Here is a 22251-nt window from a genome sequence, read left to right on the forward strand (position 1 = left end):
ACACTAGCTAATTGTTACGTTTTCAGGATCTTGTGAGTTGGTTGAAGTCAAGTTGGTAGTTGAAATCTGCCATGGTTGGAGTACTACTAATACCATGAAAATTGGCGAATGCCCCAAATCTGGACCTTTTTTCTCAGGAGAGCCAGTTGTTAAACATTTACCGCTGCCCATAACTAACAACAAGACCACGTGTATTTGCAGATTATCAGGCACGTTGTGACTTGCAGCTAAGAACCTTTCAGTTCAAGTGTGTGATGGTAATACATTACCCTTCAGACTTGTCTTAGGTCTTCCTTCAGTGAGTGAGTTCAGGACTCTAGTTAAAAACAGCAGACTCACTTTATCCTTAAGTGAGAGAGAGTAAGGTGGCAGACATTTTCTTGCTAAAATGTGATGTGTTTCAGTGTAGACCCAGGAGGAAGTCACAGAGGAGACTCTGGGGTCAGGAGTGGGGGCGGGCGCTAGAATGGAGGTTTGCCCTGGAGGAGAGCGGGAGATTGTCTGCAGGGGAGGGAGGGAGGTGGGTGGTGGTTTAGGTAAGGTGTCCTTAGTTAAGAGCTGTGTTCTAGGCCGAGGAATCTGGCTCTGCTGGTCAGTACTGACCTTTTTAGAAACCGACTTACTTAGATGTTTTCTTTGATACCTGGTGTATGAGTCTTAGCATAAGGGCATGGGGTGATTTTACTCCAAAGCAGCGATTCTCAAACTCATTTCAGTGCCAGGGAAACCATGATTTACTTATGCGAACATGTTGAAATATGGCTGTATTTAAATCTGTATAAACTAGGAACCAATTATTAGCAGAAGGATGACTGTTTTCTCTTCACCTCAAAAAGATTACATACATTTTAAAGGGAACCTATTTTTTAGTTTTTCAGTTAATTATCTTTGCTCCTTGGAGAGTTGTTTCCTGTTGCAGGAGCGCTTATTACAAAACAAGTGGTAGCAGGATTCAAACAGCGGAAAAAGAAAAACTCCCTGGGGCAAAGTTTAAAATAAGGGAGAGGGGGAACCTATGAAATGACTTTGTATGCATTTTTGGGGAAAAGTCTTTGATTTTAAGTGTCTACACTCCTGGGGCCTACTCTGAAGCACTTCCCTTGAGCTCTTTCCCAGGGGCTTATGGAGAGCAGCTTTTGGGAGCCTGAGGCGTGTTTGAGGAGCTCAGTGGCTGCCGGCCCTGCCCTCTCCTCGCCTCAGCATCTCCAGGTTTCTAGGTTAGGCTTCCAGGTGAAGCATGAAACAGGGTTATGACACCTAAGAAAAGTTTAAAACCAAATGATTTTAAACAATAAAACAATTTCTAGAAATAATTCTAGAAATTCTAGAATTATTTCTAGAAATTACTTGTCATTCTCATAATTGCTTATCAGCTAAAAGAAAAATCTTCACTGTTCCCATCTGTCAGAGAATCTTTTTGGGTTATCTAAACCACATCAAAAATCTTTCACTGACTTTCCATTGAGGGTATTCTGACAGAATCAAGACGAATGAATGTTGCCTAGTAATCCTCTGCTTTTTCTCATCTTTGCTCCTCGCAGACGGACTTGAAATTAGAAGACGATTTAAGAGTCTTAACTGTGTTAACTTGAATAGTTAAGCTTTTGTAAACTCTGGTTTAAAAGTTCTCTGTGTGTGTTTGCTTTTATGAATGGATGTGCTTTTTTTTTTTCTTTTTTTCTTCTAGTGGAATTCCCACTTAAAAGCTCACATTCATTTTCAGGATTGTGGTTAAAGAGAAAAAACCTTGCATTTACTTGGCTGGGCAATGCTAAAAATTAAATGCATCATCTCATTCAGTTTTAGATTCCACGCCTACCTCAGGTCTATCTTGTGGATAAATAGCACCTTGGGTGTTGGAAGTCTTTGGTAAAATGGGGGTAGTCTTGTGTTTGTGACCTATATTTATAATCACTGTTTGTGTAGTTAATATCCCCTAAGCATTTAACTAAGGTAGATTTAAGGCAGTGGTACAGATGCTCAGAAACCTGTTTTCTAGTGTTTGAGTGTTTTTAATAGACTTTAATTTTATTTTTAAAATAACTTTTACTGGTTACAAGAGTAACACATACCTATTATAGAAAAAAATCTTAAAACCCAGTACAACGCAAAGGAGATCATTAAAATCATCCCCAATCCTAACACCTAGGCAGAGCAAAATTGGTTATTTTTCAAAGAAATGAAGCTAATTAGGTTTAATGACATTTCTAGAACAAATTCTGTGGTACGCAGCTGAGGAACACACCCACACGTGCAGCTGAGTATTTGTACAATGTAGAGCAGCGGTCCCCAACCTCTTGGGCACCAGGGACCAGTTTCGCGGAAGACAGTTTTCCTCGGATTTGGGGGGATGGTTTAGGAAGTCATGCGAGGGACTGGGAGGTGGGGAGCCGCAGATGAAGTTTCGCTTGCTCGCCCGCCGCTCACCTCCTGCTGTGCAGCCCGGTTCCTAACAGGCCGTGGACCGGTACCGGTCCGTGGCCCAGGGGTTGGGGACCCCTGAATGGCAGGTGACTCCGAGTTCCTTTATCTGTGGTGTTCTTGTTTCTGTTCGTGGTAGAAAGAGTGTAGGCCCTGCAGGTTCATTTGGGAGGGCTTTGCCGAGTCCCTCCAGTGGCCTGGCAGTGATCTAGGCACTGGGATACAGTGGTGATCAGCTCCCACAATGCCCTTGCTTTCCTGTAGCTTAAATTCAGAAGAACGGGCACGTGGGCAGACTGCTCCCTGTGTCTCTCCGTTTCCTCACCTGCAACATGAACATATTACTATTTACCTTGCAGGCTTGTTGTGACATTAGGTGAGAATGTCTGCAGAGACTAGCGCCGGCAGATGTTGTCGGAGCTTCCTCCTTCCAGATCACTGTAGACAGGAATAGACAGCAGATCTCTAGGACTGTTGGCGAGAAAGTCAAGAAGCCGTCACACGTGCTTTTCCTGAAGCAAGTTAAATGTCTGATATATAAACTGCTCATGCATAAGAATTACCAGAAGAGCAAACCTTTATCCCCACTGTGGACAGTCTGGCACAGAGATTTGTTAGTGGATTATTAGCTCTTCGTAGGATCTCTGCACGGAGTATTTCTTTACAGTTTCAGTTGATTTTGTTAAAACTAAGAGTACAATAGTTTTCATTCATAAATACAATCTTTTGATTGTATGCTTTATTTCAGAATATAATGAAGTGCCTTAAGTAGTGAGGTAGCTTCAAGCAGTTACTTCAGACAAAACCAAGGAACATAACCTTGAAATACATCTCTAGTGATATTGGAAATGCTTCATAGACTAAAAAGTGCAAGGTGAAAATTCATGACTTACAAGAAATCATTGGACACTTACTTCCTTGATTTCCTCTGGTCTATGTTTGAAGCCCTTTGGCAGCAAGTAAATCATAATTAACTGTATTAAGTTTTGGAGAGCTGATTTTCAAAATGCGGTGTAGGTTTTGTGGCTCTGTGCTAAGTGCCTTATTAAATACATAGGTGCAAATAAAAATTTTCCTTTTAATCTGTCAATAACAAGAACCTGTTGAAAGCCTACTCTGTGCCTGGTGCCATGATGGGCTCTGCTAGTACACAGGGGAGTGGGAGGGAGGGCACCACCTGCTGTCAGGGAGTTCAGTCTCACTGGGGGAAAGAGTAAATGCCAAAGGGCTTTGATACTGGTTTAAAAGAAAGGAAGTAACCACAGATTTGATTGCTCTGCTACTCTGGGTTTGCCTTTCTGGTATGTTGCCAGATCCCCAAGGTAAAATATCAGATATGTATGTATGTGAGAGTCCAGTCCTAGCGGATACATTCAGTTAGTGTAAGTTAGGGAGTAATTTTCAAAACAAATGACAGTGTAATATTTCTGTCTCCTTTAGGGCTCTGGAACGTCATCCATTCTCAATCAAGCCTCTTCTTCGACGAGCAATGGCCTATGAAACTTTAGAGCAGTATCAGAAAGCTTATGTGGATTATAAAACAGTGTTGCAAATAGACTGCGGAATCCAGATAGCAAATGACAGTGTTAACAGGTAACCTAATCAGAGGCAGCCGCCTGAGGTCTAGTTGTTTTCTAATGGAATGAGATTTTATTTTCCTCCCCTCCTTCAAGAACGATGTCAAAGTGTAGACGTGTTCTTTGTTATTGGCATTACATGAATGATTGCCTTCTTTCATTCCTTCAAAACCAAATGGTTTTGATGGATGTCTTCATGAGCCTGCTAGATATTTGTGTTATATACCCTTTAAATAGACACTCATCTAGGATGAGTATTAACTTAAAATGGTAAAATAGCACAGAATTTTGTTCTAATTTATATTATGACCTATTTACCCCCTGGGTGAGAATGGGAAGGTAAGAATTTCCAGACTTCATAATTTGCTTTCAGGTGAACTTTGAAAATTACTACTTGGATAACGTTTCTAGTTATGTATAATATTTTCTGACCCCATTTGTCCAAAGTATAATTTCTTCCAAGTATGTGTACATTATACTGAGCCTTGTGTTGGTCTAGTGTACCATGCATGCCCCACTCCCCACAAAAAGACAGAAAGGGGAAAAAAAATGACATAGCCTCTGTCTTTAAGCAAACTAGAACATAGCTAGGGGGAACAACTTAACATAAGACAGATTCTCCCCAAGTGTGAACATTAGTGAGGTGGGGATCACAGAGAGGTCAGGCTGCCTTTGTCTGTGTGGGCCGCAGTTGTTGGAGAAGTGACGGGGGCGTTGAGAGACCACGAGGGGACCTTGAACAAAGCTATGGAAAATGAGAATGGCAGGTTTCGGATTAATTCTTTTTTTAAGATCCTGCCTTACCTCCCCACCTGGTCCCACTGCACTTTGGAGAAAAACTCTTGGAAAGATCTGTGTGGAGAGCGGGCAGCCGTTCCTTGGTGCTTCTACCCTGTGGTCGCTCAGGACCTGTCTGGTCCCAGCCTGTCTGGAAGTAAAGGGTAGATATTGGTTATTGGATCTGAGTGGGACCAGATGGAACCGTGGGCATTCACGGCTTGGTCTCCATCCTGTAAAATCAGGCATGTCACTGAGAGCTCTCCAAGCCTTTTCTCCCGCTGCACAGCTGCCTCGCTGCACGTCATCTGCTGCCTCCTCATATGTGTCTGAAGGCTCTTCTTCCCCCTTTTTGTCTGGTTAATTCCTTCTTGTCCTGAAGAAGAGGACTTTCCCTGATCCACCATCTCCCCAGCACACGTGCCCTTCAGGCTCCTCTCCTACCACCTGTGCCTTCTTTCCATATTGTTTGTAAATTCTCTGCCTTCTCTTTTTGTAAAGTTCTTTTTCTCTCATTCTTCTAGGAGTTCCTGGAGGTCGGGGTTGTGTTTTATCTGTCTCTGTAGTTGCGGTACTTTGTACAGTAGGCATCCTCAGTAAAATTGTGTGGAATGAATGCATTCTCCAACAGACAGAGCGTGGCTCACCCCATGCTGTGGAATTCTGCTCTTAATTGGCCCATCCTCTGTCTGGGAGTCTCCGAGATGGTTGGGGAGAGTAGGATCTTCTCCCAGGGTTAGGGGTTCTCGTGAAACAAAGAAGTATCTGACAGAGAGACAAGGGGCCTGTTGAGGTGTTTTAGGAAATCTGGTTCATAATGATAGGCTGAATGGTCTGAAGGGAGGAATTTATGTCTGAGAGACTGTGGTCATTCACATTTCTGAACCTTCTGCATTATACTTTGTTAAAAAATTGAAGTAAAATTCACATAACAACTAAATTAACTATTTTAAGGTGTACAATTTAGTGGCCTTTAGTACACTCACAGTGTTGTGCAGCCACCACCTTTAACTAGTTCCAAAATATTTCATCCCCAAAGGGAAACTCTGTCCCCATTAAGCAGTCACTCCTCATTCTCCTTTTCCAAGCACCTGATCTGCTGTCTCTATGGATTTACCCTTTCTGGATAGTTCATATAAATAGAATCATACAATATGTACCTTTGGTGTCTGGCTTATTTCACTTAGCATAATGTTTTCAAGGTTGGTCCGCGGTGTGGCATGTGTGTTGACGTCATTTCTTTTTATGACTGAATAATATTCTGTCCTATGGATGTATCACATTGTGTTTATCCATTCATCCGTTGATGGACCTTTCAGCTGTTTCCACCATTTGGCTGTTGTGAACAGTGCTGCTATGAACATTCACGTGCAAGGTTTTGTTTGCATACCTGTTTTCAGTTCCTTTTCTTACACCTAGGCATGGAATTGCTGGGTCATATGGTAATTCTGTTTAGCTTTTTGAGGATTGTATTGTAATTTTTATATGTACTCAAGAAGGTTCTTTTACACAAATTGACTTTTAAGACTCATTCGTTTTTTTAAATTGAATGGCTCTTGCTGATACATCGTTTGATAAGAAGATGAGGAGGCTTTGTCTGGTTTTGCTATATATATCTTCTATAAAATATCCATTTAGAAAATTTCACTGTTCCTTTCCATGAATCCCATATTTATGCTTGCTTTGCCACCTAAGCCACAGCAGCTTTTTTTTTTTTTAATTTAAACATCTGTGCTTATTTTGTATGTGTCTTCCATTAACCATATCCCTCTCCAGGAATCTTATGTGTTACATTTCCCTGCATATACTTATTTATTCCCAGGCAACACATCATCTCTTTTCAGCTGCTTCTTCCTTACCTCTCTGCTGGTAATACAAGTTTCGCTTCAAAATTCTTTTTTTCTAAAATTTTCCTTCTGTTTCTTCTGCTATTGTGGGTGGTTATACATTTATTTTTTCAAATTTATTTTTTTTTATTTTTTTATTTTTTTAAATTTATTTATTTATTTATTTATTTATTTATTTATTTATGGCTGTGTTGGGTCTTCGTTTCTGTGCAAAGGCTTCCTCTAGTTGTGGCAAGCGGGGGCCACTCTTCATCACGGTGCGCGGGCCTCTCACTATCGCGGCCTCTCTTGTTGCGGAGCACAGGCTCCAGACGCGCAGGCTCAGTAGTTGTGGCTCACGGGCCTAGTTGCTCCGCGGCTTGTGGGATCCTCCCAGACCAGGGCTCGAACCCGTGTCCCCTGCATTGGCAGGCAGATTCTCAACCACTGCGCCACCAGGGAAGCCCCCAAATTTATTTTTTACACTAAAATATATGAGATGTGGTTATCATAACCAAAGATCACTATTGAAATTTCGGTTTATGAAATTGTAGGGAAAGTGTATGTATTACATTTGCCTCTATATAAATATAAAATTTTTTTCACACAAAAAGTACTACTGAGCTAACTAATTTCAATGCATTCTACTAATTACCAGTAACTTTCTCAGTCTTGGGGACCACCTTTATAAAATTATTTATTTATTTTTAACATCTTTATTGGAGTATAATTGCTTTACAATGGTGTTAGTTTCTGCTTTATAACAAAGTGAATCAGCTATACATATACATATATCCCCATATCTCCTCCCTCTTGAGTCTCCCTCCCTCCCACCCTCCCTATCCCACCCCTCTAGGTGGTCACAAAGCACCGAGCTGATCTCCCTGTGCTATGCAGCTGCTTCCCACTAGCTAGCTATTTTACATATGGTAGTGTATATATGTCCATGCCACTCTCTCACTTCGTCCCAGCTTACCCTTCTCCATCCCTGTGTCCTCAAGTCCATTCTCTACATCTGCATCTTTATTCCTGTCCTGCCTGCAGGTTCTTCAGAACCTTTTTTTTTTAAAATTTAGATTCCATATATATGTGTTAGCATACGGTATTTGTTTTCCTCTTTCTGACTTACTTCACTCTATATGACAGACTCTAGGTCCATCCACCTCACTACAAATAACTCAATTTCGTTTCTTTTTATGGCTGAGTAATATTCCATTGTATATATGTGCCACATCTTCTTTATCCATTCATCTGTCGATGGACACTTAGGTTGCTTCCATGTCCTGGCTATTGTAAATAGAGCTGCAGTGAACATTGTGGTACATGACTCTTTTTGAATTATGGTTTTCTCAGGGTATATGCCCAGTAGTGGGATTGCTGGGTCATATGGTAGTTCTATTTTTAGTTTTTTAAGGAACCTCCATACTGTTCTTCATAGTGGCTGTATCAATTTACATTCCCACCAACAGTGCAAGAGAGTTTCCTTTTCTCCAAACCCTCTCCAGCATTTATTGTTTGTAGATTTTTTGATGATGGCCATTCCGACTGGTGTGAGGTGATACCTCACTGTAGTTTTGATTTGCATTTCTCTAATGATTAGTGATGTTGAGCATCCTTTCATGTGTTTGTTGGCAATCTGTATATCTTCTTTGGAGAAATGTCTGGTTTTTTTAAATTTTTATTTTTGTTTTTATTTCCAGTTCTCTAGGAGGTGGGTCAAAAAGGATCTTGCTGTGATTTATGTCATAGAGTGTTCTGCCTATGTTTTCCTCTAAGAGTTTTATAGTGCCTGGCCTTACATTTAGGTCTTTAATCCATTTTGACTTTATTTTTGTGTATGGTGTTAGGGAGTGTTCTAATTTCATTCTTTTACATGTAGCTGTCCAGTTTTCCCAGAACCACTTACTAAAGAGGCTATCTTTTCTCTATTGTACCTTCTTGCCTCCTTTATCAAAAATAAGGTGACATAGGTGTGTGGGTTTTCTATTCTGTTCCATTGATCTGTATTTCTGTTTTTGTGATAGTACCATGCTGTCTTTGATTACTGTAGCTTTGTAGTATAGTCTGAAGTCAGGGAGCCTGATTCCTCCAGCTCTGTTTTTCTTTCTCAAGATTGCTTTGGCTATTTGGGGTCTTTTGTGTTTCCATACAAATTGTGCAATTTTTTGTCCTAGTGCTGTGAAAAATCACATTGGTAGTTTGATAGGGATTGCATTGAATCTGTAGATTGCTTTGGGTAGTACAGTCATTTTCACAATGTTGATTCTTCCAAATGAAGAACATGGTATATCTCTCCATCTGTTTGTATCATTAATTTCTTTCATCAGTGTCTTATAGTCTTCTGCATACAAGTCTTTTGTCTCCTTAGGTAGGTTTATTCCTAGGTATTTTATTCTTTTTGTTGCAGTGGTAAATGTGAGTGTTTCCTTAATTTCTCTTTCAGATTTTTCATCATTAGTGTATAGCAATGCAAGAGATTTCTGTGCATTAATTTTGTATCCTGCTACTTTACCAAATTCATTGATTAGCTCTAGTAGTTCTCTGGTAGCATCTTTAGGATTCTCTACGTATAGTATCATGTCATCTGCAAACAGTGACAGCTTTACTTCTTCTTTTCCAATTTGGATTCCTTTTATTTCTTTTTCTTCTCTGATTGCTGTGGCTAAAACTTCCAAAACTATGTTGAATAACAGTCGTAAGAGTGGGCAGCCTTGTCTTGTTCCTGATCTTAGTGGAAATGGTTTCAGTTTTTCACTATTGAGGACGATGTTGGCTGTGGGTTTGTCATATATGGCCTTTACTATGTTGAGGTAAGTTCCGTCTATGCCTACTTTCTGGAGGGTTTTTATCATAAATGGGTGTTGAATTTTGTCGAAAGCTTTTTCTGCATCTATTGAGATGATCATATGGTTTTTATTCTTCAATTTGTTAATATGGTTTATCACATTGTTTGATTTGCGTATATTGAAGAATCCTTGCATTCCTGGGATAAACCCCACTTGATCATGGTGTGTGATCCTTTTAATGTGCTGTTGGATTCTGTTTGCTAGTATTTTGTTGAGGATTTTTGCATCTATGTTCATCAGTGATATTGGCCTGTAGTTTTCTTTCTTTGTGACATCTTTGTCAGGTTTTGGTATCAGGGTGATGGTGGCCTCGTAGAATGAGTTTGGGAGTGTTTCTCCCTCTGCTGTATTTTGGAAGAGTTTGAGAAGGATAGGTGTTAGCTCTTCTCTAAATGTTTGATAGAATTCGCCTGTGAAGCCATCTGATCCTGGGCTTTTGTTTGTTGGAAGATTTTTAATCACAGTCTCAATTTCAGTGCATGTGATTGGTCTGTTTATATCTTCTGTTTCTTCCTGGTTCAGTCTCAGAGGGTTGTGCTTTTCTAAGAAATTGTCCATTTCTTCCAGTTTGTCCATTTTATTGGCATAGAGCTGCTTGTATTAATCTCTCTTGATCCTTTGTGTTTCTGCAGTGTCAGTTGTTACTTCTCCTTTTTCACTTCTAATTCTATTGATTTGAGTCTTCTCCCTTTTTTTCTTGATGAGTCTGGCTAATGGTTTAACAATTTTGCTTATCTTCTCAAAGAACCAGCTTTTAGTTTTATTGATCTTTGCTATTCTTTCCTTCATTTCTTTTTCATTTATTTCTGATCTGATCTTTATGATTTCTTTCCTTCTGCTAACTTTGTGGGGCTTTTTTGTTCTTCTTTCTCTAATTGCTTTAGGTGTAAGGTTAGGTTGTTGGAGATGTTTCTTGTTTCTTGAGGTAGGATTGTATTGCTATAAACTTCCCTATTAGAACTGATTTTGCTGCATCCCATAGGTTTGGGTCGTCGTGTTTTCATTGTCATTTGTTTCTAGGTATTTTTTGATTTCCTCTTTGATTTCTTCTGTGATCTCTTGGTTGTTAAGTAGTGTATTGTTTAGCCTCCATGTGTTTGTATTTTCTACAGATTTTTTCCTGTAATCGATATCTAGTCTCATAGCATTGTGGTTTGAAAAGATACTTGATATGATTTTAATTTTCTTAAATTTACCAAGGCTTGATTTGTGACCCAAGATATGATCTATCCTGGAGAATGTTCCATGAGCACTTGAGAAGAAAGTGTATTCTGTTGTTTTTGGATGGAATGTCCTATAAATATCAATTAAGTCCATCTTGTTTAATGTATCATTTAAAGATTGTGTTTCCTTATTTAGTTTCATTTTGGATGATCTGTCCATTGGTGAAAGTGGGGTGTTAAAGTCCCCTACTATGATTGTGTTACTGTCGATTTCCCCTTTTATGGCTGTTAGCATTTGCCTTATGTATTGAGGTGCTCCTATGTTGGGTGCATAAATATTTACAATTGTTATATCTTCTTCTTGGATTGAGCCCTTGATCATTATGTAGTGTCCTTCTTTGTCTCTTGTAACAGTCTTTATTTTAAAGTCTATTTTGTCTGATATGAGAATTGCTACTCCAGTTTTCCTTGGATTTCCATTTGCATGGAATATCTTTTTCCATCCCCTTTCAGTCTGTATGTGTCCCTAGGTCTGAAGTGGGTCTCCTGTAGACAGCACGTATACAGATCTGTTTTGGTATCCATTCAGCCAGTCTATGTGTTTTGGTTGGAGCATTTAATCCACTTACATTTAAGGTAGTTATCGATATGTATGTTCCTATTACCATTTTCTTAATTGTTTGGGGTTTGTTATTGTAGGCCTTTTCCTTCTCTTGTGTTGCCTGCCTAGAGAAGTTCCTTTAGTATTTGCTGTAAAGGTGGTTTGGTGGTGCTAAATTCTCTCAGGTTTTGCTTGTCTGTAGAGGTTTTAATTTCTCCATCGAATCTGAATGAGATCCTTGCTGGGTAGAGTAATCTTGGTTGTAGGTTTTTCCCTTTCATCACTTTAGATATGTCCTGCCACTCTCTTCTGGCTTGCAGAGTTTCTGCTGAAAGATCAGCTGTTAACCTTATGGGGAGTCCCTTGTATGTTATTTGTTGTTTTTCCCTTGTTGCTTTTAGTATCTTTTCTTTGTATTTAATTTTTGATAGTTTGATTAATGTGTGTCTTGGCGTGTTTCTCCTTGAATTTATCCTGTATGGGACTCTCTGCAGTTCCTGGACTTGACTATTTCCTTTCCCATATTAGGGAAGTTTTCAACTATAATCTGTTCAAATATTTTCCCAGTCCCTTTCTTTTTCTCTTCCTCTTCTGGAACCCCTATAATTCGAATGTTGGTGCGTTTAATGTTGTCCCAGAGGTCTCTGAGACTGTCTTCAATTCTTTTCATTCTTTTTCCTTTATTCTGCTCTGCGGTAGTTATTTCCACCATTTTATCTTCCAGGTCACTTATCCGTTCTTCTGCCTCAGTTATTCTGCTATTGATTCCTTCTAGAGAATTTTTAATTTCATTTATTGTGTTGTTCATCATTGTTTGTTTGCTCTTTAGTTCTTCTAGGTCCTTGTTAAACGTTTCTTGTATTTTCTCCATTCTATTTCCAAGATTTTGGATCATCTTTACTATCATTACTCTGAATTCTTTTTCAGATAGACTGCCTATTTCCTCTTCATTTGTTTGGTGTGGTGGGTTTTTACCTTGCTCCTTCATCTGCTGTGTGTTTCTCTGTCTTCTCATTTTGCTTAACTTACTGTGTTTGGGGTCTCCTTTTCGCAGGCTGCAGGTTCATAGTTCCCATTGTTTATGGTGTCTGCCCCCAGTGGCTATGGTTGGCTGAGTGGGTTGTGTAGGTTTCCCTGTGGAGGAGACTAGTGCCTGTGTTGTGGTGGATGAGGCTGGATCTTGTCTTTCTGGTGGGTAGGAACCACCTTTTTTTTTAAACCAGATTTTTCCCAAAGACATAATTCAGTTTTGTTTTAAAATCTAAGTATGATATTTTGTAAGTTTAAAGTGATGAGAAAGTGATAATCAGGGATGTTATCTCAATATTATGATAGCCATTAGCAAATGTCATTAATACAAGGGCCCTCGTAGTAGACTCCAATATCCTATTCTTTCATCTTTATGCATATGAAAACAAAAAGAGTAGATAATTTTAGAGATGGAAAAAAACACAAGGTAAAGAGTATCTGAACCACAGGTAAATGTTTCAAGAAGAAGCACTATTCCATGTAACTGCTACTCCTCATCAGTTTTAGCAGCCAGTCTTATACACCTGTCTTTCGTATACAGTTTGGGCATAGAAGTTCCATAGTACTTCTGATTATTCTCAAGAGTAATACATTATCAATTTAGTAATTATATGAAATGTTATGCAGGGGACATTTCTTCTAGGCCTCCTAAATTGTAGTTTTATACTTCACTTTTTTAAAAATTATAATTTTATTGCATATACATTAAAAAAAATTTTAAACTAATTAGAAATGTCTTAATTTTTTCTTGTGATGCAAAAAGGATCTAAAGTTACATAGTTTGGGGTAATTTTTAAGAGTCCTTTTTAAGACTGTTCATGTGGACAGCAAATAGCTAGATTGTGTGCTTTCTACAGGGAAGTACAGAAATGCATAGCATTTGTAAATTTTACTCTTGATATGACCTCCAGTAATATAGAAAGCAAATTGCATGCTCAACAGAGAAAACTGATTTTCTTTTCAGGATAACAAAAATTTTAATGGCCCTGGATGGACCAAGCTGGCGGGAGAAGCTGTCGCCCATTCCTGCTGTGCCCATTTCTGCACAATTGCGAGCTTGGCGGCCTGTGGCAGAGACGCCCCCAGACCAAGTGGGAGATTCCTGCAGCCATCACCAACCGGGCATCACAGGTAGGGGAAGCCTACACTTATTTCTTCTGAGGGTTATCGTGAGCTGTGCATATATTTTCACAGTAAAGCAGAAGGTAAGTGCATGAAATCAGGCGTCTGCTATGGGTTTAAGTTAAGACCCTGTTCTCCCTCTTTCTAACTGCAGGGTCTTAAGAAGTTGCCGCACACCTCCAGTGTTTGAGTGTATATGAAAGGGGGAAATATGAGTAACTGTCTCATGGAGTTATTCTCAGGAATAAATGGAGAGATGCATATGAAATACTTAACACATGTGCTGACTGTGTAAGCTTATAGTAGCCTCTTAATAAATGTTAAGTCAGCATTATTATTAAAAATAAGAAAAAAGAATTGAGTAGCATATAGTTCTCTACACACCATGTATGTGGCAAGGCTAGTTTAATGAGACTGATGTTTTGGAAATAATAAAGCAAAATAAAGCCCTACAACAAATAGAAAGCTACTGACAGCTGAGCAGAATCACCCTGGCCACTGTGATGAGATTCAGTTATGGAAAGCCAAGGAAGGAAGAGATAGGGGCATTAAGAAACTACCATAATAATCCAGTCAAAAGATAAGGGTGGCTTGAATAAAGAGGGTAGTAGAAGAGGTAGTGAGAATTATTAGATTCTAGTTACAATTTAAAGGTAGAGCTGACTAGTTGGATGTGGGAGAAGAGCTACAGATAATTTCAGGGTTTTTGTCTTGAGAAAGTAGAAGGATGGAAGTGCCATTTATTAGATGGGAAAACCGCAGAAAAATTAGATTTGGAACAATCAAGAACTCAGTTTTGGACACATCAAGTTCAGAAAACCTACTAGACATTCAAAAGAACTTAGAGTTTGAGAGGGGAGGGAGGTTGTATTGACATATAAACTTGGAAGCAGGCAGGTTATAAATGATATTTCAAGTTATGAGGTTAGATGAGATCACCAAGGTTTTACAAAGTGTAATTGAGAGATCTAAAGATTAAGTCTTAGGGAATGCCATCATTTATTATAAGAACTTCTATGTACTTCCATATGAATTTTATAAATCTCACCATACAGAAATTCTAGAATGTCAAAGATGCAAGGCTTTAATTTAAAACATCGTTTGGTTGTTTACATTTAAGTTTGGGGATGGGGCTATATAACATCTGACTTTGGTTTTACAAAGCTGAGAGGGAGTAGGAACAAAAATTGTTACTCTGTAGTAGCACCTTTCTCCCATCCTGTGGAGTTTGTTTTGGGGAACATGCCCAGGAAGATCTCTATTAAGTAACAACAAGAAAGTATACATTTTTTTCAGGCTGTGCCGCCACGCCAAGGGAAGGGGCCAGAGCCTCACAAATCATGAAATGACTGACAAAAGTTGGGGTCACATGGATCCTTGTAATTTAATCCCAATTTTCTTATAAAATAAACTATAGGTTTTCAACAACAACAACAACAAAAAAGCCCTACAACATATATCTAGCAGCAGTACCTCCTTCTGCCTTGTATCGTAGTTGTTCACATCCATACCTACATCCCCACAGTGCTTACCTCAGAACTTTGTGCAGAGTGTTTAATAAATGTGGCTTCATGCTTGCCTTCTGCTTGAAAGCTGGCTGAGGCTCCATTTCTCCTGCCTGCTTAGGAACCCCATGTGTGCCTGTGTCGAGCTTCATCTTGCAGACACGCTGAGCTGTGATGTCCCAATGGCTCACCCTTTTCATTGCCTAGAAAGAAGATGCAGGGAACTTCTGCCAAGGCTTTTAGATGGTTCAGCAGTCCTGGGAAAAACATGGAGATCTCTAGCTTCTAGAATCCATTATTAATGGGGCCTGGCACAAAGCATTTGCTCAATAAAGGGTAGCTATTCATTACTAATAACGTGCATATACTAACCGTACTATAGATATGTGATAGTGAATCATAAGCACAAGAATAATCAGCTCTTTCTGTTCATATTTGTGTACTAATTATTAGTGAGACTGGATACCAAAGACTTAAAAACAATGTAGGAAGAAAAGCTTGAGGAAAGTTTTTCAGCAAATTGGAAGAAAAAAAATCCTCTGTAATATTCTGTTTTAGAGCTTAGATATACCAAGATTTATGGGGACTGTCATTTGGCCACATAGTGTAAGTTCTTTTGAAACATGAAACATTAGGCAGAAATATTCTGTAATTTGAAATAAAGGATGAAAAGTTAATATGTCGTGCCATTTGTGCAGAGGGACAAATAAGATTATTTTTTACATTCCAAGTTTATACTATAAATTCAGTACATCTATCAAGATTTTTAGATCACAGAATTTAAAGGCATATTTTAAAATTTGTTATGCAATTTTATTTTATATCAAGAAACTCCATAAAGTTATTACATAGATTTAAAACTTTAAATTTTAACATTTTATGTATGTTAGAAAACTTTGGTTGCAAGTAACAGAAAATCTGTTGACTTATAACTGTAAGGAATAGTTTTGGCTCAAGTAACTGAAAGGGCCCAGGCAGGCTCTAAAATCAGGCACAACTTGTCAGGGCTCAGGCTCTGGCCAGAAATAATAGAACTGCAGCAGTTTTAGACTTTATGTCTGCACATATCAATGTCCAAAAGGAGAGAGACACCATTGCTTTTGGTGGCATTAATTTAAGAATGAGGAGATATGTTGCCCCAGAGACCCAGCTTTTTTAGCCTGTTACTCTGTTGGCTGAGCTCTGTTGGTATTTATTCTAATGGGTTATGTGCCCATTGCTGAACCACTCCCTGTAATGAAGAAATGCCATGCCATGAGTTCCTGATCAGTGGGGTCAGCTTCCCCTGGACACATGGGCTGAGTAGGAGAGGAGTGATAGCTGAATGAATGCTGAGGTACCCTAAGGAAGAAGGAAATGGATCCTGAGTGAGGAGTCAGCCATGCTCACTGCAAGATAATAGGCAATAGTAATAGTTGGGACTCTGATTGCAGGTAACAGAAAACCCAACCATTAATGTCTTAAGCAAAAGAGGTTATCGGCACCCCTTGTGGAAAAGTCCGCAAGTAGGATAGCTGCAGGGATGGCTGGATTCGGCACTCAGAGGTTATTCTTTAGCAGTCTGTCTTGGCCTCTCTCTTGCTCTGTTGGCCCCATTCTCAGACAGATTCTCCCCTTGCATCGCACGATGGCAAAATAGCTCCTCCTTTTATCCTCATGTTCCACGGGAAAGAGCAAGAATTACCTTACCAGAAGCTGCCACTAAAATCTTATTGTAGCTCATTGGCTCTCATAGGTCCATTCCTGACCAATTAGATTGTTGTGGCCAAGGGAACATAGTGTGCTGGTTAGTAAAACAAAGATTACTCCAAAAGGTAGGGCTAGGGTAGGATTTGCTTTACTTAAACCTTAGGAGCAGAGAGTGGAGGAGGTGTGATTCCAAGGAAACTTGGACTGTTGGAAGATGTCTTAATTCAGGCTTTAATGTGTTTGTTTGTTCACTTTTCATGAAATACTTACTACACCAAACACTAGATATTTCTATCTCCAGCAGAGAAAAGAAGGTGTGCTAATATGGATAAAAGGATAGAATCACTTGTATTTTATTTTCTAATTTGAAAAAATAGTGTCATAATTGTATAATCATTTTTACTTATAGCCAATTTATCTTTTTAATTTGTATACAATGTTTTGTTCCATTTAGACTTTAGCTCTGTATGGTTTGTGGTCACTTAATTTACAGTATACTTAAAGTTTTGTAAAGGTGCTTATATGAATACTTGCTCTTTTTTGTGTGTGTCCCATAGATGAAAAAATGTTTAAAACCCTTAAAGAAGAAGGAAATCAATGTGTAAAGGACAAAAACTATAAAGATGCCCTTAGTAAATACAGTGAATGCTTAAAGATTAACAACAAGGAATGTGCCATTTATACAAACAGGCAAGTTCTTTGTAACTTTCTATATTTCTTATGTTAATATTTTTGATGAAAAAATTATAGATAAATTAATTGCCAAAGTTTATTCCCATGATTCTGAGACTCTATATAGCAAATGGTTTTAAGTGAGTGTTTTTTAAAGAGGTGGGGCTATCGGAGAGATTGAAAACATGATGTGTCTTGGAGCTGGGAGGTCTGATGTGGGCTGCGTTAGGTTCCCGCTTGGCCATCGCTGCCTTGGCTGGTGCTGCTTTGACTCTCCCTGGCGTGTGGCCTCACCGCGGCTCGTGAGGAGGCCTCAGTGCGGTCCTCCAGAGTGGGAGCAGGAATCAGTTGCCTTTCAAACTGGCGTCTTAAGTGCCCTTTTTCTCTTGAAGTGCTAAGGGAAGGGCCCGGCATCTTCTAATGTGTGGTAGGAATGGGCAGATTTTTCCAGAATGCTGCTCAGGTGCCATGTTTAACACATTATGGTAAAAAAGATAGTTACCTAGAATATGGTGATTTGGGGATTTTTAGGGAGTAGATAGAGTCTGCAGTGACAAGGAAGAATAAGGTATGGTTCCTAAAGAATAGGGGCTCAGCATGGGTTCTCCTAGCTATTTCAGAAAAAAATTTTAAGCTTAATCTCTCACTGCTTTGTTTTTGTACATGTTTTCCTCTTTTGGCAACCTTTTTTGTGAAAAATTCTGTCACTGAACCCAACAGGTATTTTTCTACCCTTCTCCTGTTCGGCCTCAGTGGTCTTGGGCATCAGTGGCCACTCAGTTTTTCCTGGAGACCACCTCCCCTCTTGGCTGCGGTGCAGACAGCTCACTTGCCTGGCTCTCCCCTTCTCACTTCTCTTTTTTCTTTCCCTGCTGTTCTCGGGCTTCTAAAGGCATAGATCCCTTGTCTGCTCTAATGTTCTCTGGGCCATTTAATCCTCTCCCCAGCTCCATTTACCACCTTCCAATTATGTCCCCCAAATCTCTGTGTCTGAGCCCCGGACCTGAGCACCTCCCTCCGTTCTGTGCTCACGGTGGGTTATCATCCCTGACCCACGCCTCCCTCTCCAGGCTGTCAGCAGCTCAGATGTCCTACCTTCTAAATTCCTCTTGGGCGTGAGCCTTTCTGTCCACCCTCACCGTCAGCCCCTGGTCCGGCTGACACCGGCTCTCCCTAGACGTCTGCAGTGCCCTCCCAGGTGTCCCTGCACAGTCTTGTTCCCTCTGATTCTCCATGCTGCAGCTGGAGCGATCTTCCTAAAACATGGTGAACGGATCAGCCTCTGCTTAAAAACCCACCACTGGACTACCATTAACCTTGGGATAAAGCTCAGCCTCCTGCCGGGACCTTTCTGATCTGGCCTCCCACTCTCCCAGCCTCATCACCACCATAGCGCTCTTTTCTTAGTCCATCAAGACACCGTGTTCTCTGTCACTGTAGGACTTTGCACGTGCTGTGTCCTCCCTACATATTAAATCTCAGCCCAGTGCCTTCGCATTGGATAATTCTCACTGTGTACTCTGGGCTTCAACTTAAATGTCACTTCTTCTGGGAAGTCTTCCCTGACTACTCCTCCTCTTGCTTCAGCTCCACCAAATGTGATGAGAGTCTTAGCTCTGTGCTACCAGAGCATCCTCTACAGATTTTATTGTGTTTGCTTCTTTTGACTGTCTCTTCCCCTAGACTGCAGCCTCCTTGAGGGCCGGGACTGTTTTGATTGCAGTTGTATCCCCAGGGCCCTAATTGCGAGTATTGCAAGAAAATGCCATAATTGGAGGAAAATGTTAGGTTTCAATTGCAGCAGCTGTGGTATAGAAACGGACTTATTTAGCTATTTTCTGATTTCTGTTAGTTGTCCACGTTTATAGATATGTTGTTTTGACTTTCATAATGCTGAGTTCCATTACATACCAGAGCCCTCTGTTACCTGAAGCTGGGCCAGTTTGAAGAGGCAAAGCAGGACTGTGACCAGGCGCTTCAGATGGACCTCAGCAATGTGAAAGCATGCTACAGGCGAGCTCTTGCTCACAAAGGACTCAAGGTGAGGAAATCTTCGTTTTAATACATAAATGTCAGCTCTGAACAGATCATGTGGTTTTCATGAACATAAATTGTGGGCTCAAGGAATGGCAGTGACATTATCCTGGGATTTAATCCCAGTTCTGTACTCAGCAGTCCCAAAACCTTGGAAGATGCCTCAGATTTCCCCGAACTATAATGTGGAGCTAGATAATTTCTAAGATTCCTTCCAGCTCAAAAATGATGGTTTATTCCCTGATTTTCTAAGGAGTGTTGTTAGTTATAATAGGTCCACTTTAAAGAACAGGAAGGTTTGTGGCTGAATTACTAAAGGCCACCAGCAACGCCACTGAATTCCTCTAGCAGGGGACTGGGGTTGTCTGTAGGGTGGGAGGGAGGTATCAGAATGGAAGGTGTGTTCACGCCACGGACGTTGGTAGAGACATGGCAGAGTCTGGGAAGTTCGTTGTGATTTGGGCCTTAAACTGGCCAGTGGTCAGAGTGAGGCTATAGGATGGCATTCTTCTCTAAGAAAACCACACCATTATTTTCAAGGAAAGTATTGTATAATTACATTTTTCTTTATGATGATTCTGCGTGGAAAACTTGAGTGAACGTTCACATTTGTAGAAAATAACATGACAAGGAAAAATCAGAACATACTGGGAAATGGCATTTCCTGAAATGGTATTTTTAAAGAATCAAGTTGATTAAGGTTTAATACAATGAAATTCACACATTGTCAGTGTACAGGTCATTGACTTTTTTTTTCCTCTTTAAAGTTTTTTTTAATTGAGATATAATTGACATTTTATATCAGTATCAGGTGTACAACATAGTGATTTGGTATTTGTATATACTGTGAAATGATCACAATATGTCTAGTTCACCACACATAGTTACAAATTTTTTTTTGTGACGAGAACTTTTAAGATTTATTCTCTTAGAGACTCTCCAATATACAATACACGATTACTATCTCGAATCACCAGGCTGTTTACATCTCCATGACTTACTTATTTTATAACTGGAATTTTGTACCTTTTAAGGGTCTTCAACCATTCCCGCCCATCCTCCACACCCCAGCTCCCACCTTGCCTCTGGCAACCACCAATCTGTTCTCTGTTTCTGTGAGTTCAGGTGGTTGTTTTTTTTGTTGTTGGTGGGTTTTTTTTTTGTTTTTTTGGATTCCGCATGTAAGTGAGATCATAAGGTAATTGTCTTTCTCTATATGACTAATTTTACTTAGCATGACGCCTTCAAAGTCCATCATGTTGTCACAAATGGCAGAACTTCCTTCTTTTTTATGGCTGAATAATATTCCATTGTGTAGCTATACCACATTTTCTTTATCTGTTCATTCACTGATGGACACTTAGGTTGCTATTGTAAATAATGCTGCAGTGACCATGGGAGTATCTTTTCAAGTTAGTGTTTTCATTTTCTTTGGATAAATACAGGTTTCTGTCTCAGGTGGCTGAGCAGTACAGTGTGATAAGGGAGGGTGTACAGCAGGAGGGAGAGATTTGAGGGAGGAGTGTTGACCTTATTGAGTTTGAGAGAGTTCTTGTAATTCCCTGCCCATCACTGACAGGGAAATATCTAAAAATATATTCCATAAAACCTAGGTTTTGTTGAGAGAGGGTGGTCATGTTTTTGTGTCCTGTATCAAATGAGTACGACCTGTGTGCACTGAGTGCTCAGGCTTTTCTAGATCCTAGATCCCCTCAGGCTGCAGTAGAGCCATACCTCTACCCCTTACCAGTGGGGCCGTGCGGCTGCCCTCCCTTCCCTCCCCTGCCCCGCCCTTCTAAGTTTGTTATATACCACACAGATGAACAGGCAAGTGAAGAGGTGCATAGGGCGAGGTCCAGAAATGTCCCACATGCAGGAACTTCTGTCCCCATGGAACTGGGGTGCATCACCCTCCCAGCATGTGGATGCCCCACTCACCAGCCCAGCAGCTCCACTGTATCCTGTATTCACAGTGTGTTCACTGTATTCCCAGGGCCCAGGCGACCTGACCACTCCCCTCCCCTTTTTTTTGTTAGCAACATACTCATTTGTAAACCTCATGTAAAGATTTCCTAGGTGGTGTGTGGCACCATGAATTAAAAGAGGCTTCTTGAAAATTTACTCAACTGTTTTTGAACTTAATGGATTTGGGTCCGTGAGGTACTCATGATCTGCATGACTCATGAGTTTACATATGTCCAGACCCTTAAAACAGGTTTATCCCATACTGGCTGCCTGACTCTTTGAACTTGTTTACTTGATTCAAAGTCAGAAGTTGTACCTAATGAAAGACTGGAATTTTATACTTCCTTGGAATGAATTCTAGAAATTGTATTGTGATGCAGAAAGATAATCCCAATTTTTAGTAATGCTATCCCACTAGAGTATGAGGCTGGCAGCTTTCCTGGTTTGATTTCTTATAACTTGATCTGTGTACCCTGTAGTTTGAGTTATGTGCCAAGTGAATTTAATTTCAGGATCTTTAAAGGCTACCACTGCTTATAAAACGCATCAGAACTCACACCTGGATCGGCTTCCTCTGTGTGACTGGTGAGGAAGTGGCACAGGGGCTCACAGGGAGCTGGGGCCCTGCTTGTGCTTTTTCAGATATTTTGTTTGTTTTCTAGCTTGCTTTATTTTATTTTTATTTTTTCTGTGTGCCAGGTTTGAAAAATATAGGGCTTTCCTTAATGTTCAGCTGTTCTTCATAAGAAAAGATAATTGAACATTTTGCTTTTACTTACAATTTATATCTTCTATCGAGTGCCATTCATGTGCTAGGCTTTGGGAGCATAGAGGTGGTAAGACATAGTGCCTGCCTTAGGGAATTCACAGCCAACCGGGGATGCTATATCAGGCCAAAAGTATCAAAAAGAGTAATATCGTCTAAAATAATTGCTGTTATTGGAGTTTAAGCACATTTATTAATAGCATATGTTATCACAAACACATGTGATTATACTTTACCTTTTTTTTTTTTGAGGACGAA

The 22251-nt window shown here is 40.0% G+C and overlaps 1 protein-coding gene across 1 annotated transcript in view; it reads left to right on the forward strand.

The window, feature by feature from the left end:
- The window catches only part of SPAG1 (sperm associated antigen 1), a 94013-nt gene that overhangs the window by 67477 nt on the left and 4285 nt on the right, over positions 1-22251 (forward strand). Inside the window, 5 exon segments of the mRNA XM_061171583.1 lie at positions 3862-4014; positions 13205-13371; positions 15075-15203; positions 17114-17246; positions 19143-19269. Coding sequence (XP_061027566.1) covers positions 3862-4014; positions 13205-13371; positions 15075-15203; positions 17114-17246; positions 19143-19269 — 709 coding nt within the window.

The sequence above is a fragment of the Eubalaena glacialis genome, chromosome 17 (genome assembly GCF_028564815.1).
Source record: "Eubalaena glacialis isolate mEubGla1 chromosome 17, mEubGla1.1.hap2.+ XY, whole genome shotgun sequence".
Lineage (NCBI taxonomy): Eukaryota > Metazoa > Chordata > Mammalia > Artiodactyla > Balaenidae > Eubalaena > Eubalaena glacialis.